Source organism: Felis catus, chromosome B2, assembly GCF_018350175.1.
Source record: "Felis catus isolate Fca126 chromosome B2, F.catus_Fca126_mat1.0, whole genome shotgun sequence".
NCBI classification, from domain to species: domain Eukaryota; kingdom Metazoa; phylum Chordata; class Mammalia; order Carnivora; family Felidae; genus Felis; species Felis catus.
Genome location: NC_058372.1, coordinates 23,461,038 through 23,488,871, shown reverse-complemented (window position 1 = coordinate 23,488,871; position 27,834 = coordinate 23,461,038). Strand labels below are relative to the sequence as shown.

The window sequence follows — 27,834 nt, the reverse complement described above, 5'->3', positions numbered from 1 at the left end:
TCACAAAGACCAATGAGACACAATCCCTGTTCTCCAAGTACAGATGCACTCATTGAAGAAAAGATTTGGAAACAAGTCAGACCCAACTGGGATGTAAATGTTAAGAAGCACGCCAGAGAAGCAGGCAATAAACTCTGGGTCTGAGGGAGGGGAAAGGGTCAGATTGAAAAAGATAAACACTAAGATACTAACAGGGTTATTGCTGGATGACATTATGAATATTTATACTTTCTGTTTCCTACTTTACCTATACTTTCTAAGTTTTCCCTAGTGAGTAAGTATTGCTTTTGTATTAAGGGAAAAAATACATTTATCTTAGGAAATGTTCCTTTAAAAATTAAAAAACACATTTTCTAAGGCAAGTTTCCCCCTGTCACTTGCCTTCTCCTGTAGCATGCTCTATTAATGGTTTTTGGGATAACTTCTCAATGATACTCTGTGTATGCAAATATGTGACAATATATATATGGTTAAGGTTTAATTTAATATGGTTTTGAAGAAAATTTTAACATACATGTATTTATACATTATATACAAATATAAAAACATACTATGTAAGAATATATATTAAACATTTTTTTTTCAAAACCATATTAAATGAAACCTTAACCCAAGGAGTCAGGAAGTACCACTAAGGAAGGAAATGTGTCTTGGGTTACTTTTCAACCACCTCCAATAAGCAGAGTCAGGACCCTGGTGAAGTAAGACAGGCACTGGTTTGGGGCACAAAATTTAAGGGGAGACCAAAAAAAACCCCTCAGCAATCAAGATAAATAATATTTTAATTCAATATTTTAAGAATCAAAATTATGCAAGAAATTCCTGAAAAACAAAACATCAACATTTTAAATTAAAGAAAAAAACAGTAAAAAAAAAAAGGTTGGAGGACAGATCCCAGTGATATGGGGCTGCAACTTACATAATTTAGGGGTGGTGGAGAGGGAAAACTTTGGAAACCCCCCATCAAGTGTCTTTGACACAGCAACTGTAAAAAATGTGTTATAGGTTTGTGGCTACCAATGCAGGAAGCTAATAAATTCTATTCCACGTAATTACTATAAAAGAAAAACCCTCTTTTCCACATGAGCTTCTTCCTTCAGGACATCTCTCAACATGGCATCTGGCTTCTTCACAACATCAGTAAGAGAGAGAGCCAGAGAGTGTCAGCAGAAGACCTAACATGAAAGTGACATCCTATCCCTATTCAGGAGGAAGAAGGCCCTAGGCTCTACCCACACTCAAGGAAAGGAGATTACACCAGACACTGGAGAGCATCAGAATATGACACCCCAAATATGCCACTTTGGCATGAGGATTATTTTGAACTGAAAAAAATTAAGAAACAGCAGACAAAGAAAAAAAGCTCTCGGCCCTCCCCCTATCTGGCCAGAAGCACAACATAAATTTCCATTTGTAAAGGTGTTTCCCTCTTCTTACCAGGAGATGACTCTAGATTCTTAACCGCTCAGACAACACTGGAAGAATCTATATAATAAACCTTATTAAAACAGCACTAATCTGCTATGTTTTCCCTATATATTTGCCTTCCCAGGTTTGCCACTTCTAAAAGGATTTATCCCTTTTCCCTTGTCTTGTCGCTTCTCTACAAGTTTATTGTTCTTTGTTACGATGATGTTTAAGCCCAAGTTCAAACCACTGCCCCTCACCCTGAGTTCCTCATCACACGCACCCTTGTGAATGCGTGCCGCACATGTAAGTAACTGTTTTCTTTTATCCTGTTAATCTATCTTTTGTCAGCTTAATTTGCAGGAACTCAGGGGTGAACCTAGTAGTTTAGAAGAAAAGTTTTCTTCTCCTTATAGCCTGAACATCAGGAGGCAGGATCCCTGGGAGCCGTGTGGGTGCTGCTTGCCACAGCACCTGCAGGTGGTGCTGTGGATGCTGGCCCTGTACCTTCCCATCACACCACTGGCTGAGTGGACAGAGTGGGCCACAGTAACATCCTGGAAGCCATTCTGACACCAGACATCTAATAGTACCTTAAAGAGACATTGTGAACCGTCTAAACATACTCCATTAAACTGAAAGATGTGTCCCCAACTCATATGCCCCTCATCTAGATCCCAAAATGCTACTGGATGCTCCAACACCACCTCACACAAGTGGTCTTAACTAATTGTGGTTAAAATGCATTACTCCTGAAATTATACGAAAGCATGACTGTGAATACATCAGAGGGGTCAAATAACACTTAAGCTTCAGTAGTTTCTCTCCAAATCTGCCTTGGGGCAAAAGTCACCATTATTGACTGGGTTGATCCAAAACAAGGTCATAAAGGAAGTGAAATTTGGAAATTGCCTTAAAGACCAAGTCATTTCAAAAAGTGGAGATAGGGGTAGGATGTTCCAGGCAATGAGAAGAGCACAAGCACTTTTAAGGGAAGAAATTTTGGAAGAGTTTTCTCTAGAGCAAATTTCTCTAGAGCAAATTATGGTTTTAAAATATGATGGGAATGATAGTGATGATGATGATGCTGGTGATGGTAATGATGATGGTCAAGGTGATGGTGATGATAATGATGTTGAAGATGGTGATGGTAATAATGAGATGATGATAATGATGATAAGGGTGGTGGTGATGGTCATGGTGAAGGTGATGACAGTGATGATGATGGTGATGACGGTGATGATGGTGAAGATGGTAATGGTAATAATGATGGTGATAATGATGATGATGATGATAATGATGATAAGGGTGGTGGGATGGTCATGGTGATGGTGATGACAGTGATGATGATGGTGATGATGGTGATGACAGTGATGATGATGGTGATGACGGTGATGATGACAGTGATGATGGTGAAGACGGTAATGGTAATAATGATGGTGATAATGATGATGATGATGATAATGATGATAAGGGTGGTGGTGATGGTCATGGTGATGGTGATGACAGTGATGATGATGGTAATGATGCTGAAGCTAGTGATAGTAATAATGATGGTGATAATGATGATGACAGTGATGATGATAGTGATGATGGTGAAGATGGTAATGGTAATGATGGTGATAATGATGATGATGATGGTGATGATGGTGATGATGGTGATATTGTTTTGCTGTGGAGTTCTTTGTTGAAACATCATGTTGGGGAATCCCAATATGTAAAATAGGTAAAAGAACAGTTTCTTAGCTAGATGTGGAGCAGAGGGCCTAGGGCTCTGCTGCCTCATCTTATATCAGCCCAGGGGGCTCCTAGAAGATTTTTGCAGAAAATGACTTCTTAAGATGAATAGAGAGGAGAGGATGGAAAAGTGGTTGGAGGGGCATCTGGGTGGCTTAGTCACTTAAGTGTCCAACTTTGCCTCAGGTCATCACCACCTGGTTCATGAGTTCTAGCCCTGCATTGGAGTCTGGGCTGACAGCTCAGAGCCTGGAGACTGCTTCAGATTCTGTGTTTCCCTGTCTCTCTGCCCCTTCCCCACTTGTACTCTGTCTCTCTCTCTCAAAAATAATAAACATTAAAAAAAAAAAGTGGTTGGAGTCAGATTATTTCTGGGTAAGGAGTTTGGACCATAGTTGGGAGATGTATATAGATGGTGTCAAAGCAGGGGTCAGGTAAGATTCCTTCACCAGGGCTGCACCAAAGACTGGAGGAGGTCATGCTAGGTGAATAACAATAGTGATATGGAAAAAGAAAGGATGGCTCCACTATAACAAAAGGAAGAATGGGCACAGGAATAAGACCAAGCAGCCAAATGTAGCCAGTGAGAGGGAAGAGTCAGGTGAATCCAATTCTTAAATGCTGAATGCTATGAATGCTTTTTAAAAATATTTTTAAGATTATGGCAAACATACGTTAACACAAAATTTATTGACAAGTGCTTTAAAGTTTTTAATGTTTAATACAATGAAAAGATACTTTCAAAAGACAAAGAATTCAAACAGTCCAAAAGGATCTACAATGAGAGTAAGTTTTCCTCGCACCTTATAGCCCCAGTCCTTGAGCGCCAGTCCCCAGAGGCAAACCCTGTGACAGAGTCTTCCCAGAAATATGCCACACATAAATAAACAGATATATGTTTTGTATTTATTGATTTTTTTCCACATAAAACTTCCGTCCTTTGTTTCTTTGTTGTGTGAATTTTTCCACTGAACAAACTAACCAGGTTTGTTCTTTTGGAGGAAATTGACGGGAAGGAGAAATTCAGAATAGTGAAGTTCAGAGTAACTTCTATATGACTGGAGAGGAAGCAGATAGGGAGGAAGTAGCTAAGCTTTGAAGTCAGATCTGGAGCCACGTGCTGGTTCTGCCACAGCCAGTGGGTATCCTTGGGCACATTCTTTGACCTCTTTGAGGCTCAATTTATTCATTCTTCCAAAATTATTATAATAATGCCTTCCTGGGGTGCCTGTCTGGCTCAGTCAGAAGAACATGCGACTCTTGATCTTGGGGTCATGAGTTCAAGCCCCATGATGAATGTGGAGATTACTTAAATAAATAAAAAAAATTTTTAAATGCCTTCCTGTTAGGAGACCCTGGGCTGCAACCTGGAGAAAGCTCAATTAAACTGGCTGAAATCAAAAGGCTGTCTTAAAAAAAAAAAAAAGTTTATTTATTTATTTTGAGAGAGAGAGAGAGAGTGTGCATGTGAGCAGGGGAGGAGCAGGGGGAGGAGCAGGGGGAGGAGGAGAGAGAGAATCCTAAGCAGGCTCCTTGCTGTTAGTGCAGAGCCCCACATAGGGCTCAAACTCATGAACTGTGAGATCATGATCTGAGCCGAAACCAAGAATTGGGCACCCAACCAACTGAGCCACCCGGGTGCCCCAAAAGGTTATACTTTTTTTTTTTTTTTTTCACATGGTAAGAGGTCCAAAGACAGAGTGTCATGGTTCTCATTTGGAAACAAAAGGATGGATGTTTTTGGTTGTCTCATTCCTGGGGCTGCTAGAGGCATTTTGAGGGCAGGGCTCATGGATGTTAAAGATCTTAAATTGTTTGCTATAAATGGTCACAGTAAAGACTTGCCAGTTCAAAAAGCGAAAGAGACTTCCCATCGAGAAACATCAACTTAGCAGCTCAGTCACAAAATCACAAAATGGCTGTTCCATTTCCCGTGCTCAGTAAGCACCTCACCTCAAGGTAGTTGCAACTGCTGTGAGTCCAAGGGATCAAACAAGAATGCATCATCTCTGGCTCTCTCTTGGGAAAAAGGAAATGCCCCTCAGATGCTTCCTCTTAGACTTCCCCCTCACATCTTACTGGCTGGGTCACTTGCTCATTCCTGAACCAGTCATGGGCAGGATGGGTGTTCCTCCGAGATCAGACAGATGCTATTCTGGAGGGGAGTATGGGAGAAGTGTGTGTAGGATACCTGCTAGAACAGAGGCAGAGGGGTGTGTGTGGGGCTGGCCAGGCACATGCCCACTACACTCGCTCATAGGCTGTCACAGACCCTATTAGGAGACCAAGTCTCTGTCATTTTATGAGACAGCAAGACATAGGGGTCCTTCCCTGCTCCCTTCAAAGAAAGATGTCAAATCCAGTAGTTTCCCTAACCTTTCAGTTCTGTCTCACACAGAGGAAAAGAAGCAGGGAGGCTCTGGACAAGAAGGTTGAGAGGACTAATGAAGGGCCTCCTCCCAGAAGCTGACAGAGACTCTAGGGAGCCAGGCAGAAGTAATAGATTGATATTAGTCCTGCACTCCCAGAGTTTCGCATGCTCATTAGAATTGTGTCACATATACCAAGAACTGAAGTTTTCACACATTTGTTTATGCTTATGATTGGTATTTACAGTCATCCAAAGTCAAATGAGAAAAGTCACTAAATGTAAGTGAAATGACTTAAACATTGCAGAAAATTGATATGAGGATAAAAAGTTAACATACTAAAACTTGAAGTGTTGATAGGAGGTTAACTTGATACTAGTGGGCTCTTTAACATGTAATGTGTAAATGACTCTGTTAATTTCAGAAAAAAAAATTGGTTGGGTATTAGGCCAATCAAGCTCTGGGAAACTTACAAATTACACTTAGAATATATTATGCAAATCATGTTAAAACCTGGATGGTCGGGGCGCCTGGGTGGCGCAGTCGGTTAAGCGTCCGACTTCACCCAGGTCACGATCTTGCGGTCCGTGAGTTCGAGCCCCGCGTCGGGCTCTGGGCTGATGGCTCAGAGCCTGGAGCCTGTTTCCGATTCTGTGTCTCCCTCTCTCTCTGCCCCTCCCCCGTTCATGCTCTGTCTCTCTCTGTCCCAAAAATAAATAAATGTTGAAAAAAAAAAATTTAAAAAAAAAAAAAAAACCTGGATGGTCAGAAACATGAGTAAAACTCATTGAAATAGGGAAGCCAAAGAAATTTAGAATAAAAATAGACAACTCCATCCTTAAGGCTTTCTTATTAACTCATCATCCCTTTGTTGTGGGAAGCAAGGCCCCTTCTGACTTGGTGACTTTTTTTTTTTTTTTTTTTTTAAGCCAAAAGCAACATGACTTACCTCCAGCAGGCTCCCAGAGAGGGCTGCAGCGGGGTTCAGACAGTAGGTTGTGTGAGTCCAAATCCTGGCCCAGCAAATTCTATCCTGGGTAACCAGAGCAATTCAGTGAATTGTTGTAGGCCTCCAGGTTGCCATACTTGTGGTAACATAACCATCCCATCAGGCTGTGTGAGGTTGTGCAATGCTGTGAGCAGTGTTTTAGCACACGATGATTCGCAAGCCCTGGCTATACTAGATATCAATCTGGCGCTCCCTTCTCTGGGTGGCTGAGTGGCTTTGGTTAAGCAGATCATTTGAATCTCACTTGGCTTTATTTTTTCCACTTTTGAAGCAAGTCAGTTATACTCAGACCTCTTAGATTCTGCTAGAAGGTACACATAAGAAAGAAAAATGAACCAGGCAAAAGGGTAATGCTTTTTTCAAGTTTATTGCAAGTTCATCCCATTGCCATATTTCAGTTGTGCTGAAAAATGCAGTCTAAGGCACTACAGAATTTGATCCTTTTAGATTAGAAGGCATTTTTCTAGGAAGTTTCCATGGCTGCATTTAAGCCCCTGAAAACTCACTGTGACTTTATCTTAATCAACTCAATCCTCTTCAAAAAGCTGAAGAAGAGTTAGGGGACACGTTTCTAAAATGTTTCTGCTCTTTTAAAATACTTTAAAAATTAAGTATTTTTGTAACACTTTAACATATTATATATGGTGTCTCTATCCTCTTAAATTCTGTGTTTGGGCCTAAGAATTAAACTGATAAAAGACAGATTTACAAGAGAGAAACATAAAAAGTTTATTTCTTGTCGGTAGTTTTATGTGTACATGGAGGCTTTCATATTCAGTGTAAGAAATGAAGACCCAAAGAAACGGATAGGCCTGGGAGCTTATGTACCATTTTAACAATGATGGATAAGTCAGGGGACGTGGCAAGACGAAGGAAAAAAGGGTCTGGGCTAAAAGGGTAAAATGTGGGAAAGTGACCCAGAAGTACATGGGGAAACTAGTGGAAGCTAAGGTCTATTTTAGTAGGTTTGTTTGTCCAGATTCAAATTGGTGTCAACTCTGTCTTGATGATAAGAATGTTCTCCTTTTCCTGGTATAAGAAATCTATGCCGTGATTTTGGGTAGAAAGGAGAGCCCTTCCTGTATCTGCTGTTTCTCAATTGTCTTCACCTCAAAACAATCAATGTGTCTGCTGTAGTGTACATGTTTGTGTCCCCTCAAAGTTCCTATGTTGAAATCTAACCCCCAATGTGAAGGTTTTAGGAGATTGGGCTTTGGAGGGTAATTGGGTCATGAGGGTGGGGCTCTCATGGATGGGATTAGTGCTTTATGAAAGAGACTCAAGAAAGACCCCTTGCCTCCTCCGCCATGTGAACCCCTTCCACCTACATTCCCCACATTCCCACCCATGGGAGTTGTATGGGGCCCATACAACTATGGGCTGAAATGTTACCTGCAGGCCTATCTGTTCACTGCTACTCACCTTCCTCCCGGAGGCCTCCCTGGCTAGGTTGCATCCTTCTTAGCATCTGCTAGTGTGGCCAAGCCTGTATTTGCTTTTTGGTTAATGTTGGTCTCCTCCAATATACTGAGAGCTCCCTGAGGGTGAGGTGTTCTAACACTTTCACTAAAAAGAAAAGAGAGTTGCTGGGCCTAGGGCCCTGCAATAACCCTGAGACTGACGCCTCCTTGAGTCCTACCCCTTAGGCACCTCACCTCCTGAAGTCCCTTGTCCTGCAGTGGGCACGTGGCCTTGATGAGGGCAGTAACCCAAAGGGTCACCACAGCTTCAAAATCTCTTTGAAATCCTATTTTAATCTTCCAAATAATTTTCAAATTTTGTGTTTAACTCCATAATATGTAAATATTTACCTAAATGTAAAAATAATGTCTTTTTCCTCAAATCTTGGAGTTGTTCAGGGAGACAGACACACACAGTATCACGCGCCTCTTGTAAGCTTCCAAGTTGACATGCAATCATGGAATTCTATATTGGGCACCCAAGGACCTACCACCCTAACAGGAGGATGGCAGAGCCCCTTCCTCAGGAGCATCACACCCCCAGCCCTGGCTTCCTAGTGATGGGAGAACTCTTCCCTCTTCATTGCCCAGGGTTCAAATCCCACCACACCTAGCTGTGAGGCCTGGGCAATGAAAAATCCTTCTACACCTCTACGTCCCACTTGTAGAGCAGGGATGATGCTCTGAGAATAAGATCAGGCAAGGAGGATCAGTTCAAACCAACATTTGCTGATGGTTGGGTGCTCAGTCAATATTAGTGACTAATATGACCCTTACTCCCTACTGTCCATCTTATGCCTGCCGCCTCACCAAAATGCCTAAGGTGCTGGCCCCTTTAAATTCTGCCAGACCATAAGGTATTTTAGTTACCATGCCTCAGTTAAATGACCCGGGTAGGTTGGCTTTTCTTTTCTTTTTTTTTTTTTTTTTTCTTTTCTTTTTTTCCCCCTGAAATACTGTATCTATGTTTCTAGAATCCCTAGCTTTTTACACAAGTAACTCCACACGTCCACACAGGTTTATACGCAGGTCCCCAAAATGCGGTCCCTGGAGCCCAGCATCGGCATGACCTTGTTGGAAATACTTTCAGCAACACTGAATCAGAAACTCCAGGGTGGCGCAGGAATGTTTTCACAACCCCTCCAGGTAACGCCGACGCGCGCTGATGTTTGCGAGACACTGACTTTGATCAAGGTAAAGTTAGCCTTAAAAACAGACAAAACCAACAACAAAAACTCACTACCGAAGGTCTCCCCAGTGCCCAGGTTCCACGTTCCACCGGTAGAGCCGCAGGTCGGCCGCCTCGCAGCCCTAGCGCACGCCGAGGCCCCTCGGGGCCTCGGGGAGAGGCAGTGCGCGCGGCGACGGTCCCGCGGGGCCCCGGTCTTCGGGGCCCCGGAGCGCGGCGGGCGGGACAGGGGGGAGGAGCGGGGACGTGCTCCCGGGCCCCGAGCTAATGGCCTCCGGCAGCTCTCGGCGCAGAGCCGCGTCCCCGCCCCGGACTCGGCCCCAGCCCCCGGGCGCCGCCACTGCGGGAGCGCCGAGGCCAGCGCGCCGGTCCCGGGCCGGCGGGAGAGCGGGACTGAAGCCCGGGAGCCCCGAAGTTTGGGAAGGAAGGAAAAGAAAGCGAGGGAGGCGCTCGGTGCTCTCGGTCCGCTTGCCCGCAGGCGAGCTTCCCTAATTGAGCGCCTGCCCCCGGGGACTTCCCCGGCCGCCGCGACACCCGGGAGGAGACGGCTTTGCGACCCGCCAGAGGGCGGACCGTCCAGACCTGGAGCAACTTGACGCGCCGGAGGAAGGCAGTTCGCGCCCGAGTCCACGAAAGCTGAGCGCCAGTTCACCCGAGGAGCTCCGGAGGCAGGACCGACTCGGGCCCCGCCGGGGTGGGCGGGAGGGAAAAGGGAGCCCCCAACTTCCAGAGAGCCGTCTCCACCTTCTGCCTCAGCCTTCGGGAAGCTCGCCCGCTAGCTCCGGCCCGCGCCGCCCAGGTTCCCGGTGTTCCCACGGCCTGCGCCTCCCCGCCCTGGGCCCTCCCCCGCCGTTGGCAGGTTCAATCCCCAGAGCCGGCCCCACGCTGGCATCCTCCTCCCACTTCGCGCCGGGTCGCCGCCGCTAAAACCCGGGGCTACGCAGTGGGACTGTCTTCTCTTCTCCAGCCAGGGGCGGGCTCCGCGCGCCCTTGCAACGACCCAAGGTGTTAAGTCTCCAGGGAGAAGCGATACGGACAGTCCCGGGGCCAGACAGCGTCATGGAGCCCCAGGGGGCGCTAAGTTTGGAGAAACAGGGACCTGCGCTCTTTGGAGAGCCCCCGCCAGCCGAGGGGCTGCCCACTCCGGGGGGCGACGGCGGCGGCGCGTCGGAAGCCCCGAGCCCCGACGCTGACCCCTTGTCCGCGGAGGAAGAGGTCGCCTCCCAGGAGCCGGAGGAGCTGCTGGAGTGCCGCCGCCGCCTCTCACGTTCCTTTTCCCTGCCCGCGGACCCGATCTTGCAGGCGGCCAAGCTGCTGCGCCAGCGCCAGCAGCTTGGCCTGGGGCTCGGCCCGCAGGGCGGCGAGGGGGCCGAGGGCTTGCCGCACGGTCCCGGCAGCTGCTGCGCCAAGTGCAAGAAGCGAGTGCAGTTCGCGGACGCGCTGGGGCTAAGCCTGGCCAGCGTGAAGCACTTCAGCGAGGCGGAGGAGCCGCAGGTGCCTCCCGCCGTGCTCTCCCGCCTGCGCAGCTTCCCCATGCGCGCCCAAGACCTGGAGCAGCTTCCCGGCCTGCTGGCCGCGGCGGCCGCGACCGCGGCCCTCTCTGCGCAGCCTCCCCGGCTTCGGCCTCTTTTCGAGCTTCCTGGGCCCAGCGCCGCCGCCGAGAGACTGCGGCGGCAGCGCGTGTGCTTGGAGCGCGTGCAGTGCTCGGCGCCCTCGGGAGCGGAGGTGACGGGCTCCGGCCGGGTGCTGGGCTGCCCCGGGCCGAGAACCGTGGCGGTGCGCTACACCTTCACCGAGTGGCGCTCCTTCCTAGACGTGCCGGCCGAGCTGCAGCCCGAGCCGCCGGCTGAGCCACAGCCACCTGAGGCGCCGTCGGGGGGGCCCGGGGACGCCGAGGAGGAGCCAGGCGCCGAGCGCTTCCACTTCTCGCTGTGCCTGCCCCCTGGCCTGCAGCCCCAGGAGGGGGAAGACGCGGACGAACCGGGCGCCGCGGTCCACTTCGCCGTGTGCTACCGCTGTGCCCAGGGCGAGTACTGGGACAATAACTCGGGGGCCAACTACACGCTGCGCTATGTGCGCCCTTCCGACGCGCTCTGAGCCCAAGGCCGGGCTCCAGGCCGCGCGCCGCCCCAGAGCAACCGGGTGACCTGCGGGGACGATTTGCTGAGCCCCGTACCTCGGGGAAGGAAAGGAGGGAGCCGTTCAACGGCAAACTTTCACCAGGACAGATCCGGCGAGTGAGCCTTGTGAGCACCAAAACTCCTCGCCGGTTGTCTCCTCGCTTAGGCCTTCCTCCGCTGCTTCTGGGATTCTCGCTCTGCGTCAGAATGGGAAGAAATTCTCAAGATTCTGAGCCATAGCTTTCTCCAAGAAAAAGTCTCCTGACCCTTGCGCCTAATTGTAAGACCTTGGGATTTGTTTAAAACTATAGACAAAGTGTTTTCGCCGTTGCTGCTTGTTGGAGATGCCTGAGTCTTAGAGAAAGGACAGGCATCCTGCCACATCATGCCAGGAGAATGCACTGGACCGTGGGCGTGAAGGGGAGCCTTCGCAGAGGGGCCTGTTTCTCTGAGAAAACCGGGTGGGGCCTGGGCTGGGCCGTCCTTTTCTCTTAACTGGGATCTGGGAGATGTTTGCACAGACTGGACATTACTTGGGCCTATCTATGTGTACACATGTCCTTTAAAAAAGTAAAGGCAACTTGCACACTCTTTTACACTGTACTTTATATTTCAGCTCCTGGGGAGTTTGGGAGGTCTTGACAGGTGATCTTCCTCAAATAGTTAACAGTATTTTCAAGTTTCTTTCCTCCAATCCTTGCTCTCTGATGTGGAAAGGCCCAGATTTCCTATTCTGGGCAAAAATGTTCTTTGAAATGTTTTGTAGGAGGGTTCTGTCCCCTGCCAAAATGAGGTGGTTGGTCAATTGATACATTAGAGTAATCCCGTAGACCTGTGTAAGCTGCAGTCACTAGCCCTCAACCCCCTTGTATAGGCGGACCACATAATAGCTGCTAGACTTCTCTGGGCCTTTAGCAGCCAGAGAAGCTGGACTTTCCAGTGGTTGGGTGATTGGAGGGTGTGTGTGTGTGTGTGTGTGTGTGTGTGTGTGTGGAATGGACAGGTGTCTTTCTGTCTTTAGTCAGAGCCACAATGGGTAGTGATGACCTGATAGGAGATGAAGCATGCCCAACAGGTACATGTTGTCAGAACCAGATGGGTGCTGTGCACACTGGCCTTCGTCACTCAGCTGCTGATGCTGTGGATGCCAAGATAAAGTGGCTATGTATGAGCAGGGCAGGTAAGTATCCTGGCTGAGGACCTGATTTTTAACCACACCTTGGTTACCCCTTGGTAATTTGTCTTTCTTTCGTTTTTATTATTTTCCAGCACATGATGAGTACAGTCAGTTCATTTTGTAATGGTAATCTTTAAGAAGGATGGTTTCTACCATTGCTGTATAGGAACCAGGGTAGGCATACCACAGCCCATGGGCCTAATTCAGCCTGAAGCCTGTTCTCGTAGGGCCTGAGAGCTGAGAATGCTTTTACATTTGTAAACAATTGGAAAAACTCAAAAGAAGAATACTGTTTTGTGACACATGAGCATTATATGAAATTTACATTCAGTTTCCATAAATGAGGTTTTACTGGAACACAGCCATGCACATTCATTCACATATAATCTGTGACTGCTTCCCTGCTAAGTAAAGTTGAGTAGATACAACAAAGGCTATATGGCAAAAGGTAAAATATTTACTAACTGGTCTTTTATCTGGCTCTAGAAAAGTAGTATTTTTTAACAGTAGATGCTGAGAGTTACACTTAATAAAGTAGCTAAACTTTCAGTAAGGTTTGCCACTTGAAATGAACCTCTTGTGGGTAGAGGTAAAACTGTTTACATTATTTTCAGTAATCTTGGTTACAATAAACACTAAGACACCAAATGTACAATTATTACTGTGCAAGGGGGGAGAATCTACTTGTCCTCTTTCATCTAAGAAATAATAATAAATCAGTACGGCTGAAATATAGCATCTATCTGAACTGACATCAAGCTACAGAAACTGCCAGATACTTCCATGCCTCAAAAGGAGATGTCTTAAGCCATGGAAATATTTAGTTTAACCTCTGTTTTGGAGACATTCCTTTTGACTATAGCAGTGGTTGCCAAAGGTAATTGATCATGGGGAAAAGTTTCAAATAATTATTAGCGGATAGCCATCCGAAGTTCATTATGATTTATGCTTGGAGTAAAGCAGACTAAAAAATAGTCATGTCTATGAAACAATGAATACTTAATTCACATACACTTATAAAAAGTTTTATAACCATAGAAATAAGCAATTTTAACAACTGCATTTTTACAATTTTTTACAATTTTAACAATTGCATCATTTTTCTGTTACTAAATACAAAAATTATCAAGCTTTTTCATGCAACGCCCCATACTGAGTTCTGTATGCCACTTCTTTTTAAAAAATGCATTATTGCATAAGAACACTTAGATAAATATATTTTATATTTTTCTTATGTGTTTATGAATACATTTTAGTTGAAACATATTGCTAGTGTATATGGCCTATAGCACAGTTTGAAATGCCAATTCATATGATAATTATGCATTATTTTTGGGTTGTTTGGGATTATTTAAAATTAAACAAGGATGAAATTAGGAGCCCAATAACATGATCAAAATAGAGATCCCCTTGTCTGGTATTCTTCAAAAGGGTAACCCTTCAAATATGGAATAAAGTAAGAAATGGATTTTAAAGAGGTATGAAGAGCAAATTTTTTATTTAAAAAAATATTGACTTTCAAAAGTATATTTTGGAATTCAAGCAATGACTCTTAAAAGTACTTATTTCATAATATAATGAAAGTCAAACCTGGCTTTCAGGTGAGGAAATCTAGCTTTGCTGTCTCACAAATCCTGGAGAATAGTTTTTCTAAGGTTCAGAATTTTGTAAAAGATTTGGAACAGCCCAGTCTTTCTGCACGTGGTTATGGCCCTTCATACATTAAGTATTAAGCAATCTTCTAAATGTCAATTTTATAAAGTGCCAACTTTTCATTATAGACTGATAACAAACATTTTGTAAAGAAACATAAGGAAGTTAAATAGGTTTTGTTTTTGAAGAGGTAGTTTCAAAAGAAGGGGCGATACTGGCCAGACCAAGGAAGTGTTTGAGAGTATATTTCCAGAGTGGAATGAAAACTCACATGCTCATCCCCCAAAGCAAAATTCCAACAATTCACTTGTGGGGTTTTTTTCAGGAATATTTACCTTGAGTAAGGGAGTGAGAGGGGAGCCTGTCATTCTAGTTGAAATGCTAAAATGTAATAGCTGAAGTATCTATTAGCTCTAATGATCAAAACTCAGTTCTGCTCGGCTCATTTAATGATGCTGAATTTTACCAGAGAGATTCCAGCATCTTCTTTATGGGCAAGTGGGTCCATGGATCACTGGGTCAGGAAATGTTGGATGAAGTGTGTGTCCTTATGTGAGGTCTCAGAAGCAGTGGCTGGAAAATGTAGCAGTCTGTATGGAACAGAGTTTCCCCTTACAGTCCCCAGGTTTATGAAGCAGGGTGATCAGGACGTTCCAAGACTTCCCTCAGGGAGACAAGGATCCTGCTTCAGTGAAGTACTGGATTAGGATCCTGGAAACCCAGCAAGCTCTGGGGGCTGACATGCCTCTCTTCATAGGCAGCAGGGCCACAGCTCCAGCAGCCTTCCTATAGCACGTGGGGGTGGAGCAGTTGTCATCCACCAACCTTAGCTGCAGGGCCAGGGGAACTTTGTCCGGTTGGGTGCTCAGTGGGCTTTCCACCTGACCATGCCCTCACCTGCTGTGCCTTTCCTCCCTGACCCGGGCTGAGGGCTTCCCTGGTGATGCTGTGGTTCGTGAGTCTGCTCACTCGCAGCAAAGCTGAGCCTTCTGCTCATTTCATTTCTGGAGTTGTAGTGTTGGACTATACATTGTTTCGCGAGTTCCCCATCTTGCTGCTATCTAGCACAGCAGGTGCGCATATTTGAGCATGCCAAGTTTTTTCATTTCCCGACTCAGTCGTGTTTCTTAAGAGCGTGTGGCTTGGAGCCACTTGGAGTATTGTGATTTGTGTCGCATGTGCTTTGTCAGGACTGCAAAGAACAGCCTTCGAGAGGAAATGGGATGCTTTCCTTTTTTGTGGCATCATGGAACTGAATCAAATGTGTATTTTTGATTCAGGCAGTGGAGCACAGGTTTGTGGGTTAAAGACAGCACTGTGACGTGTGGCAACTTAATAAGCAAATCCTGACAAACAGGGAGCTGTTTGCAGTCCAGCCTTTGCGCAGCCAATTCCCACAATGCCGGGGCAAGGATGGTCTTCCAGAGATCGGGGATGTGCTCGTGGTAGCCACACAAGGGCAAAGGGCTTGGACCAGGGTGGATCCTGACAGCCTGGGCTCAGCCTGGTGACCCCTGCTTTCCTTCTCCAGAGCAGTCCTGGCCCATCCTGCAGATCAGCAGGTGAGTGCCCGAGGCCCGCTGGGAGGGGCTGACCCAGCTCTCTCTTCCCGACTCCGACTCCGTAATAGACACATTCCACTAGGTGACCTGCTGTGTTTTCATGTTCCTCTCTGGACTCCCTGTAGCGGATCACGGAGACTACTGGAAAGCAGCCCTAAATGGTCCTTTAATCCTCCAAGGGCTGGTGGTTGTTGTGTTAAATATTTTAACTTTAGACTCATTAGGATTTAAACTTTTTTGAATCTTTTGGGTAGGCTTTGTATTTGCGTTTTGTGGAGTCTAGTTCTTTGACCTTGGCCGCCTCTGAGGGGACAAATATTGGCAAGGAGAGAACAGAGTCACATTTCAGCTGAATATCGATTGTTGAGTTGGCGAAGATCAAGGGTTTACGTTTAAGATGCGCTGGTGAGATTTGCCAATGAGTCTAATAGAAGAGTAAAAGTCTATTTAAGTCATGAGTTCAGAGCCAGTTCAACCGGGAAATGTACGTATCTATAAACATCTCTGGCAAAGCAAAGATATTTTAGACTAACTTACATTTAGACCAGTCTAATTTCTCCATGATTGTATTTACTTATCATCCCGTTCTTATAGTTGGCAGCGTTCAGGTCCTTTGAAACTTGTTACCTGAAGTCATTTCCCAAGGAGAGTCAACAGCATCCTAATGCATCCTGAAATGGGAAATTCTGTCTGAAAATCTGAATTGAATGAAGATGGAAAACAGGTAGATTTTTGTGAACTAAGCCTGAAATATTTAATCTCCAAGTTGAAAAATTCATGAGCACATCACGCAGATGGCTTTTCTGCAAATAGCTATGCACGTGTTATGTTGAGGAAGCATCCACTCCAGCAGATGAGAAATTGATGGTCACGGGAAACGAATAGCCTTTAGTGGGGACACCTCGCAGTGCTCTCTAGAGGACGTATTGCTACAGCTCCTCCCTCGAAGTCTTTGGGTAAAACACCCTTGCTTTTAGGAGGCTGTTCTGGGGTAGTGAAAGAGGTTACAATTTCTTGGAGAGGATAAGGGTTTTGTTTTGTTTTGTTTTTTCTAATTTTACATTATTTAAAAAGAAAGGTGAGTTTGTGTTCAGAACTCCTTTAAATAGTCCATTTGCATACTCTTGTCTGGTTAAGGAGCCTCTGGTTAAGGAGCAATTGTGTTTTTATGTCCAGATTTCAGGCATGTTGCTTGTGATGTTACGTTTTGCAGTCAGAAAACCCCAAAGCCATTGTGTAACCCATTTCACAAATAAGTGCAGACACCAAGATTAGTGAGGTCTATTGTTTTAGGATCATAAATCTATACATTGAATTGAGTTTTGAAGGTCCCTGCGATATCTATAAAATGGATAATTGTGGAAATAAATGACAAACAAGTGTTTAACAATGAAATACATAACATGTTCTTTTGCAAATAAAAAAAAGTAACTTAGTAACCCCTTCATTCCCCATTTCCCCAAATCTGAACTGGAGGTCGCTTCTGTCTTTAGATCCTGCATTATTTTGGACTTTGCTATTCACCATAAAGTCATTAAAAATGAATGCTCTGAAAGGTTAGTTGTTCTGGTGGAGGAAACAACACCTTCAAAATGGGTTGTAAAGGAAGCGCCGGGTGGCTCATCCGCTTGAGCGTCCAGCTTCAGCTCAGGTCACGATCTGGAGGTTAGTGAGTTCAGGCCCTGCATCAGGCTCACAGCTGTCAGCATGGAGTCTTCTGTCCCCCTCTCACTGCCCCTCCCCCACTTGCAAGCGCATGGTATCTCAAAAATAAATAAACATTAAAAAAATGGGTTGTAAAGGCATTGAGTTCTGAGGCTAAGGGGTAAGGGCTGCCCCTGTGCTACCTATCGCTGTGTAAAGCCGTGAGAAGGTGGAAGGGGGATGAAACTCCTGTTTTGGGCCTCAGGCCTGGGCCATGGCTTGTCTGGTCCCATCCCCCACAGGCTCTAGCCTGAGCAGAAGTGTGCTGATAGCTGCTGGGAGGTGGAAGGCGTAGCTTTTTGAGCCTTTGCTGTTGATTCTGCTACCTGCTACATCCAGTTGGTTCACTACCCAGATAAACATGTTATATAGCCAAGGGTTTCCAGAATGATTCAGCAACACTCTCTGTAGGCATAATCGTAAGAAGCAATGGCAGGTTCTGACACCCAAGTCATTTTTCCAGAGTCTAAAATGCAACATAGCTTCAGTAGGTGTGTGTCTGGAATCCCTGAGCTTTCTAGGGATACTACCTGTGGAGGGCTCTGACTTGCCCAAGGAAGTTGGTGAGGTTCCCAACCCTGTCTGAGAGTAGGGGGTGGTTCTCAGAGCTGGAGCAGAAATGACCATCAACTTTCATCGGCACAGTGTCTGCCCTCCTCAGCTGAAACAAGATGGGGCCAAATGCTCCTTTATCAGCCAGCCAGCAGCAGCAAGAATGGGTCACTATTTCAGACAGTAGATTTTTATATGATCACATTAGAATGTTTTAACAGTTCTCTCTAATAATGTGAGAGAAAATAACCTTATCAATCTGTGTTTTAAGATTTGCTTGAGAAATGTGCCCAGGAATGTTTGGGATGAGTAACAGATTTCTGTGAATGTGATTTTTGTTAGTGTTTATTTAAACAGAGAACTACTGTAATCAAAATGCAGCCTTCCTATTTCTCCTTGATTTTTTTAAAGGATAATTATATTTTTGTGGTTTGAAAATGTCTTTTAAATCCCGAGGATTAAAAACAAATACAAAAACTTTGTTTGTTGTGGTTATTTTTCTACATGTGTTATGTCTGAGAGATGCTGAACCCGAAGTTGTATTTTGAATAAAGAATATAAAGCAATTTGGAACTTTATCTTTTTATTTTTTAGAGAGAGACTCTCAAGCAGGCACTATGCTCAGTGTCAGGCCCAATGTGGGGCTCAATCTCATTACCTGAGCCAAAATCAAGAGCCTGACACTAAACCGGCTGAACCACCCAGGCATCCCAGCAATTTGGTACTTTGAAAGCTATTTCTGCATCCGTAAATATTTTTGGTGGTCACAACTGGGGAGGGAGGTGCAAATGGCCAGGGGTGCTGCAAACATCCTACAAAGCACAGGACAGCGTTTGGCCACAAGTAATTGTCTGGCTTAAGTCCTCAGTGAGGATTCATTGAAAAACCCTGATAATAAATAGTCTTGTACCAACATCGACTTCGTGGTTGTGACCAGGTACTATAGTTATGGATGATATTATCATCAGGGAAAGGTGTGTGAAAGACACACAAGAATTCTCTCTGCTATTCCTGCAATTTCTTGCGAGTTTTAAACCATTTCCAAATAAAAATTCATAATAATAATAATAAAAAAATTAAATTAAGAAAAAATCCCTTCCATTGAGAAATGTATAAAGCGTTTTCGGGTGCTGTGCTGGTGAAATACACTTAGCTGCCAGGATTAGAGGCGTGACGTGGGGAAGACACTTGGGCTCCAGGTGAGCCAGGCCTGCTGTTGACCCCAGCTCAGCCCTGGCTATCTGTGTGCTTTCAAACAGGACCCTTAACCTGAGTGTGAGTTTTCACACTTGCACAATGGGGGCAGTCATTCCCGCCTAATTAGATTGTTATGAGCACAAAGGGAAATTACTTATAAAGTACCAAGCAGACAGTTGGTTCTAAACATCTTTCTGTTTTCCTTCTGGTCTCTGCAAGGTGGTTTCTACTGATTTCGTTCTGAGAATAAATGTCTATCTTCCTCCGAGTGTAGGAAGAATAAATGAAACTTCCAACTTGGGGGACAAATTATGGTGGCCGCCAATGTGCTAACCAAACTGTTCTTGTTACGTGGGCAGAAAACATGTCATTTGTTTCCTCTTGTTCACATAATGGGTGGTATATTGTGTATACATGTTGTTATAACATAATATATACATGTACACACATTTATCTGACTTCTGTCTTCTGAATTCCTTGCAATAGCTTCTTCAAAGATTGTCCGCCCTATCTTAAGAAGCTACTTTTGAGGGGCTTCCTGTTTGTTGACTACTGTGTGATATTGTTGAAAACCCATTCTTTGGGACGTGTTTTGATTTTGTGACTGCCCTCTTCTGATTCATCCCCTTTCCCTCCCGGCTGAACCTTGTCAGTTCCTACTGGGAGGGATTCTCCTTTTGTCTGCCACACAGTCCTCCAGGAATCCACTTTTAACTCTTTGTTCTCTTTAAAGGTGTTGCAGATTCCACAAGTGGAAGACTGTGTCTAATTCTTTTTTTCTTTTTTAAAGTGGATTCCATGCCCAATGTGGGGCTTGAACTCACAACCCTGAGATTGCATGCTGTAGGGCGCCTGGGTGGCTTAGTTGGTTAAGCTTCTGACTTCAGCTCAGGTGAGATCTCATGGTTTGTGAATTTAAGCCCCGCATCAGGCTCTGTGCTGACAGTTTGGAGCCTGCTTGGGATTCTTGCTGTCTCCCCTGTTTTCTCTCTCTCAAAATAAATAAATAAATAAATAAATAAATAAATAAATAAATAAATAAATAACTTTAAAAAAATCTATAAAAAAGAGTCACATGCTCTGCCCACTGAGCCAGCCAGGTGCCCCATGTCTAATTCTTTTTAAACCCTCTGTGGTGGACCCTTCCCTGAGTCAGCTCATCAGAAATCTATTCATTCTTTCAGCACGGGTCAATGGAGCTCTTCCCAGGTGGGGGCACAGTCATAGCATTGGGATACGTGGGGATGAAGACATACAGGGGACGCGACTTTCAGGGAGCTTGGATTCAGGACACTTGGGCCATTATGTGGACTGGCACATCTGTGCACTCACACTCCCATCGACCTTTCTTTTACAAACCCCAGCCAGCTCCACACACATGAGAAAATGTTTTTCTCAAAAAATCTGGCCCTCAGAATCCCCAGTGTTGGTAGTGTGAGAATCTCTGGTAGTGGGGTGGCTGGTAGACCTTGTGTCTCTGCCTCTGTTCCCCTTAGGCCAGCCTTCCTCATGGCAGAGCATGGGGGGCTTTGGACAAAGGCTGTTGCCTCCCACAGCAGAGAGCTGCTTCTCAGCCCCTTTCCATTCCCCCTGTTCTCACACTCATATATGGCTAGACATCCCAGAAATGGGAGTGTCACATTGTAAACCTGTTTGGCAGCATCTGCTAGAGCTGAACACATACATACGTCCCCGGCTAGAAATTCCACAGAGGTACTAAAGTGTATACACATGGGCACCAAGAGCGTGTACAAGAGTTTATAGCCGCATTGCTCGTAGCAGTAACACCTAGAAACTATACATATTGAAGTCCTGGCCGGCACACAGAGATCTTCACGTCCTGCCTGAAGCAGGGTGAGCAGAACACATGAGAGAGTCACAGATGTACACAACCCATCCCACATCTCCCCAACACATGCATCCATCGAAAGCAGCTGTGGGCGGAAGTTGTCAGTGGTGTCCTAACTTGTCAGTTATGTCTCTTCTTGCTGAAGATAATAGCTGATTTTGATTGGGTTAGATACCCATGGGATGGGATGCCACTTGCCAGGATTATTTCACTCAATCCTGACAACTATCAGTGGGGGGCTGAGGTGGGGAAACACCATTTTTCCACTCCTGGCCACTGAGAGGGTTTTCTCCCTCACCGGTGGGCTCTCGCCCTGCTCCTCCCTGCTGCCCACAGGCACTTGCTGGGTAGGCTGCAGCCATTGGTTCACATTTTGAGCTCCTGTCCCAGCTTCTGAGGGTGAGTCTCCTCTCACACCAGGGGAGGCCACAACCTGGGTGGTGCCACAACTCAGTAGACTCACGCTTCCCTGGCGTGAAGGGTCTCCTTGGGAGTATGGACTGATTTTGACTCACACACTTAGCGGTGTTGTTCACGGTAGCCTGCACCAACGATAAAGAAGTCATTCTGTTTCCACCAACCTTCATTTTTCGTATTTCGTAAGTGTACAAAACTTGGGCTGGGAAGACGGGTGCCCACCAGGCCCCTTTAGCATGACTCTTGCTAAGACTCTGTGAGAGACATATTGCTCCCATTTTATAGCTAAAGAAACTGAGTCTCAGAGAGGTTGAGCAATGTGCCAGTGAGTAAGAGCCTGAGCTTGGATTTGAATCCACGATAGTGTGGCCCAGATCCATTGTTCTTACCCATATATGGTTTCAATAAATACAGAGAAGAAAACATATCTGGAGTTCATCCATAGAAAAGAAAGGAGTTTTGTTTTGGGTTCCTTCCTTACTATGGTTGCAGTGTAAGACATCTAGACCTCTTAATCTTGGGACAAGAGGTCAACGTCCCTCTTCTTCCTACTTCCTACTTCTTCTGGGGGAGTGTAATGGGGACTAGGTCTCCTTTTCACTGGGGACGTTATCTGTTGAAAAATGTAAACTTCGTGTAGTCCTCAACATGGCCCCATATGTCAGTAGAACACAGTGTTAGTCACGGTTCCAAACTGCAGGTTACAGAAACTAACTCAAGCCAGCCTGAGCAAACAGGGGAGTCGGTTTGATGGATACGGGGCTACCATGTGGAATCCAAAGTCAGCCAGGCCTCTGCGGGGTCTGGAGCTACCAGACTCAGGAGGGACTCTCTGCTTCAGCTCTGCTCCTTCCTGTTCCATTCATCTTTCCTGCAGACTAGATATCCCATCTTCTGTCTGCATGACAGATGGAAGGTGTACCTCCCAAGCCTGTTCCTCGTGAGCTCCAGCAAATAGCCCAGAAAGAAATAGAACTCTCACTCCTGGTGGGGTAAGATTATGATGCAAAATGGTTGTCAAGAGCTCCTGACTCCTGTTGGGGTCTCAGGAGACAGGAAGATAGCCTGAAGTGTCTCTACTGCGAATAATACACCCAGCAATGTGAACTGTGGACATACAGCAGTGCAGTGAGGTATATGTATATGGACGTGTGTTTGCCTTCAGGGAGATGTATCGTTGCCCTGTATTTTATTTCAGTGAGAGGCAACCCTGCCTTACCAGTTTTTTAGGAGCAAGCATTCAAGTTATCTCTGCATCACTCCCGTTCTTTATTTTACATATCCAGTCTCTCACCAAATCTGTCATTTGCAAATACCTTCTGGATTTGTTCTTGCCTCTACATCCAATCCACACCACTGCCAACCCCAGCCCAGCTTTAGACTGTTTGCATCTAAGTTACTGCAACAATTTCCTGGCTGTCTCCCCTCAGGGGCATCCTCTGTGTCACTGTCACTATGAAGTTAATCTGCTGTTTACCACCATTCTCCTGCTTAAGGGCCTCCTTTCCCAACAAATAAAACTCAGATTCCTTAGCCTAGAATTTACAGTTCAGGCAGAAATAATCTCTCCCTCTTTTTGTATCTTACCTCCCTCCTCGCTTGTAGCCCTACTTTACCTGGACCCTCTCAGGTAACTTATCATCTTAGACTTTGTAAAGCTATTTACCTGTCTTGAGTACAGTGCTAAATTTGCTGTCGTTAAGGATAGTAAAGGGAAGAATCCACATCTGGTTCATTTCTGCATCTCCCAATGTGTCTGATACAGTTTCTAAATGAATGATAAAGCACCTTACAGTTATTGCTTGCTTATTCTAGATCAAATACGGTAGAAGAATTTTATGTGCAGGATACATTTACAATCCTTACAGTAACCCTACCCTGTAAGGTAGGTAGGCAGTTAGACCCATTTCATAGACAGGGAATCAAGTTTAGAGAAGCTACTTACCTGGGATCTCACTGCCAGGAAGAGGCAGAGCTGGAAGAGGGAAGAATGAGGAGTTTTCTGGTTGGTCTACAGGTTGGGGCGACCTTGTGGGCCTGCCTTTATCATTCCTAAGCCCGTAAGGAACCAGGATTTGCTCCCTTATCCAGTGTGGACTCAGTGTGCCTGCCTTGTGCAGTGCTCCCGTGAGAATGCCCCACCTCTTCCCTGTCCTGACACTGCACTCCCACTCTGAGGCTTATTCAAGCCCTGGGACCCTGGAGTTCCCTCTGGTCCATGCTGTTCTCTTGCTCTCATAGCCAGTCTCAGCATTCCGTCATTTTCTAGTTGTTCTACATGTGTTTAGCGGGGGTCCTCAAACAATTCTCAGGGGCAGGAACCCCTGGCTCATGTTGGCCCACAACCTGCCTCTACCCCAAAGCACTCATTCTTGCTTGAGTACATTCAGAGCTTTGGTTTTTAACCACATGCCTGTTGGGAAAACATGCAAAGCAAAAGTTATTGCTGGGTAAGCAAGAGAAGGATGGCCTCTTTCTTTTTCAGCTGTGTCCAATTTTTCTTTAGCAATCTCAAAAGCCAGAAGCCAGGGAGAAAAGGTATGTATGTATGTATGTATTAAAGTAGGCTCTGAGCCAGCCGGGCATCCTCAAGAAAGTTTTCATTTCAGAAAAAAACTGGAAACCCACTTGTTTGGTCAGACACTGGACTGGAGGCCGGGTTGGATTCTGAGGGGCCAGGACTGCCTCCAGGACTTCCCCGTGCCTTTGCAGACAGCCCAACTGGCTTCACTGCCCAGTTTAACCCCAAATTCACATTCTCATGGGCCACAGGCTGGGCTAAAAACTATGGCCCACCCAAATAGCACCAAACCTCCATCCACCTTGGGGGACTGGTCCTGAAGATATCCTGCTAATTATTTCAAAAGTGAACATTCAGAGGGTCTCTAGGATGGTTTATTTCCTTCCTTTAAATTTAACTGGAATTGCAAGCTTTTACAGCTAAAAATGTTGTTAGGGGAGGGGTCCTGGGATCTGACTATCCCACATTGCCCAGAAGGAGCCAAGGCCCAAGTTGAGGGGACTTAGGCAACATTGCAAAGTCAGTTAGCGGCCCAGTTGGAGGCACAGCCCTTTGTACGGGTGGCATCCTTGGTGCTCAGACTGTCTGGGCGCCTGTCTTCCAATGCTTTTTTTTTTTGTTTGTTTATTTTTGTGAAAGAGAGAAAGTGCATACTGGGGAGAGGTAGAGAGAGAGAGAGAGGGGGACAGAGAATCTGAAGCAGGCTCTGTGCTGACCATAGAGAGCCTGATGAGGGGCTCGAACTCACGAACCATGAGATCATGACCTGAGCTGAAGTCAGATGCTTAACTGACTGAGCCATCCAGGTGCCCCTGTCTTCCAATATATTTTTTTAAAGAATTGTTTTATTTTTTTTTACAGTCTGAGTTACTGATATATCATTTCCCCCCTTTGAACAAGCTTCTATTTACAGAGTCCCACAAAGATGTGCTTTTATTAAAAAAAATTTTTTTTAATTGAAAAACATTTTTAAAAGGGTCATCTGGGGGTGGCTCAGTTGGTTCAGCATCCAACTTCAGTTCAGGTAATGATCTTGCAGTTGGTGAGTTCAAGCCCTGAGTCAGGCTCTGTGTTGACACCTCAGAGCCTGGACCCTACTTTGGATTGTGTGTGTCTGTGTGTGTGTGTGTGTGTGTGTGTGTGTGTGTGTGTGTGTCTGCCCCTCTCCTGCTCATGCTCTGTCTCTCTCTCTCTCTCTCTCAAAAATAAATAAACGTTAACAACTTTTTTTTTAAATTTCAAAGTATTTTTAGATTAGACAGAATGCAAGCAAAGGAGAGGAGCAATGAGAGAGAGAGAATCTTAAGCAGGCTCCATGCTCAGTGCAGAACCCAATGCAGGACTCAATACCATGATTCTGGGATTATGACCTGAGCTGAAATCAAGAGTTGGATGCTCAACCCATCAAACCACCCAGGTGCCCCAAGATGTGCTTTTAAAGTGAAAATACGTGCTAAAATTTGGCAAATTAGTCCTAAATATGTTACATGTTTGAAGCATGAGTGGGAGAGTAAACATGGCAAATCTTGACAAGACACGTGGCATTAACGTTGTATTCCTTGATCCTATATCCTATGTGTGCTGTGTATTTCACATAGATGTACCTAAGTTAAATATTCCTTTAAAAACCAAACCAATTATATTGTTATTAAACTGTCTCTGTGTTCAAGACAGATGAAGTCACATGAAGTCACTTGGTAACTGATGGGAAGTTCTGTCAGAATGTTTTAGCGATATTTAATTGACAGCCATTTAAGTGATACTCTCAGACAAAGTAAATAAAGTAACTTTGGGGATGGTGAAAAAAAAAGGGTTTAGTACCATTGAACATTCTAAGAACAGTTATCACTGGAGTAGGAAGCTGTCTTCCTGCTGGGTCTCCTGATCCTCAGAGACTCAACTTCTCTGGGAGAAGCAGCCAGAATGTTTAATGATCGACATGGCCACAATGGTCAGCACAGGTGTGTTGAGTCTGAGACCAATCGGTTCAGAAAGACACCAACAAATGCAATTTCCAGCTTTATTGGTGTCAACGATTGTGTGGTCAAATTTCAAGATGGCAAGATTGCTGTCACCATTGCGGTGTCTGTGGTCCCCCGAGGTAAAGAGCACAGTCAGATTCATTTCTGCGAGTTCTCCTTCTGGGTCTTTGGACTTAAAACTTTGCCCTTGAGCAAGAGCAAGAGTATCTATCTCACTCCTCAAATGGGATCTCAACATGAGAAGCAATTTTCATGAATGGTTCTCTGAAGTACAAAGAAGGGCTGCAGAAAGATTGAAAAGCAACAATCTTATTTGTTCTCAGAGACGAGGTGAGCCACTGTCCATCCAGGCGATGGGCAAACTGTCACAGGAAAAGCCTGCTGCAGCATACACAAATCATTGCTTTCTCTACCAAGTTCCAGCTTTTTTCTAGATCCTTTTGTGACAATTAGCAAATACTAGATTATTGATGAGGCGTCTGCTGACCTGGGATGTGCAGAGCACATGTTCCTGTGGGCTGTTTCTTTGGTTCATAACAAACATCTGCATGGGCTTCCCCACCCTCATCTGCATGACCTCCCCAGACGTGTCTGTTCCAACGATCTAGAAACTGTGGCCGCTTCTCGTGGCATGTGAATCACACACTGGACCACTGAAGCCAACGGCACAGTTTAACGGGTTGAATTGTGAAAATGTTCTTCAGTCTATATGGTTGTCTTCAGTCGAGAATTGGTCATCTGGGTTCTGTATGTTTACCAAAGAACTTCTTGTTTGTGACTGTGGGTAGGTCCAGAAGAAGGGTGGCCAACTCAGAGAACATCATTCTTGGTGTAGGAAATGCTTTCCCCTGTGTTTTGAGTGCTTATTTCTTCAGCTGCTGCTATATTTATAGCCTGGCCTCAGCAACTGTGATACCCTTTAATCTAGAAAGCTACTAACAGTTTGTATGAAGTACTTAACAAACAAAAGCAGCTCATTCTGTTATGAAATGTATTTGTGTTCTTTCTGTATACTTGCTGATAGTTTACTGTGCACTTTAGTTGCATACTTTTTATTTAAAAAGTTTTTTTTTTTTTTACATTTATTTATTTTTGATAGAGAGAGACAGAGCACAAGTAGGGGAGGGGCAGAGAGAGAAGGAGACAGAGAATCCAAAGCAGGCTCCAGGCTCTGAGCTGTCAGCACAGCGCCTGATGCAGGGCTCAAACTCACAGACTGTGAGATCATGCCCTGAGCCGAAGTCGGACGCTTAACCAACTGAGCCACCCAGTTGTCCCTAATTGCCTTTTTAAGTACCATATTCTTAGAATATGTAGACCAACCTTCCTTAGCCTTTTTTTCTTTTGATCTTATATCACCTTTTGCAAAATATAGAAACATTTCTCCCTACTCCTCCTGTCCCCAGTGATAATATTTATCTATCGGCTTTCCTTGTGGAAGGAGTATATTTATTCTACAGAGAGCTATGGATAAAATCTCTTCATTAGGGTCTTTTAAATTGTTTTCTTCCAGTGGATTTTGTTTTGTTTGAAAAAAAAAAAAACCCGAAATAATATTTTCAACCTTTGGAAGTAAAAGATACATTTGTAGTTGCTAGCTTTTTGTTTGAACTTGAAGTTGTTTGAACCTGGCAGGAGGAGAAAGCTTTAGATAGTGCCCACTCCTGTCTTGTCTTAGCAGGTGTCCAACATCTGTTCAGTCACTCAGGCCCCAGACCTGGGAGCCCTCCTGGACTCCCCTGACACCCTGTCTCCACGTCACATTCAATTACCAAGTCCTGTTGACTCTATTTTCTTTTTTTGGTCTTGTTCTGTTCTTAATGTACACACTGATGGGGTCCAGTAGTTGGGAGACGTGACACCTATACTCTGTAGGTACTTGTGGAAATGACTCTACATGGGAGATGCACAGTTTTTACCAAGTTTGTC

General features: G+C 45.2%; 1 protein-coding gene across 1 annotated transcript; it reads left to right on the top strand.

The window, feature by feature from the left end:
* Nucleotides 1-9,493: 9,493 nt before the first annotated feature.
* Nucleotides 9,494-11,882, top strand: PPP1R3G (protein phosphatase 1 regulatory subunit 3G). Its single transcript, XM_023253712.2, has one exon. The coding sequence runs from the start codon at nt 10,231-10,233 to the stop codon at nt 11,266-11,268; it is 1,038 nt and encodes a 345-aa protein (XP_023109480.2). The 5' UTR covers nt 9,494-10,230; the 3' UTR covers nt 11,269-11,882.
* Nucleotides 11,883-27,834: the final 15,952 nt, after the last annotated feature.

Bases quoted from the DNA above. Each gene is read 5' to 3' on its own strand.
- PPP1R3G (XM_023253712.2), top strand. From the start codon at position 10,231: ATGGAGCCCCAGGGGGCGCTAAGTTTGGAGAAACAGGGACCTGCGCTC.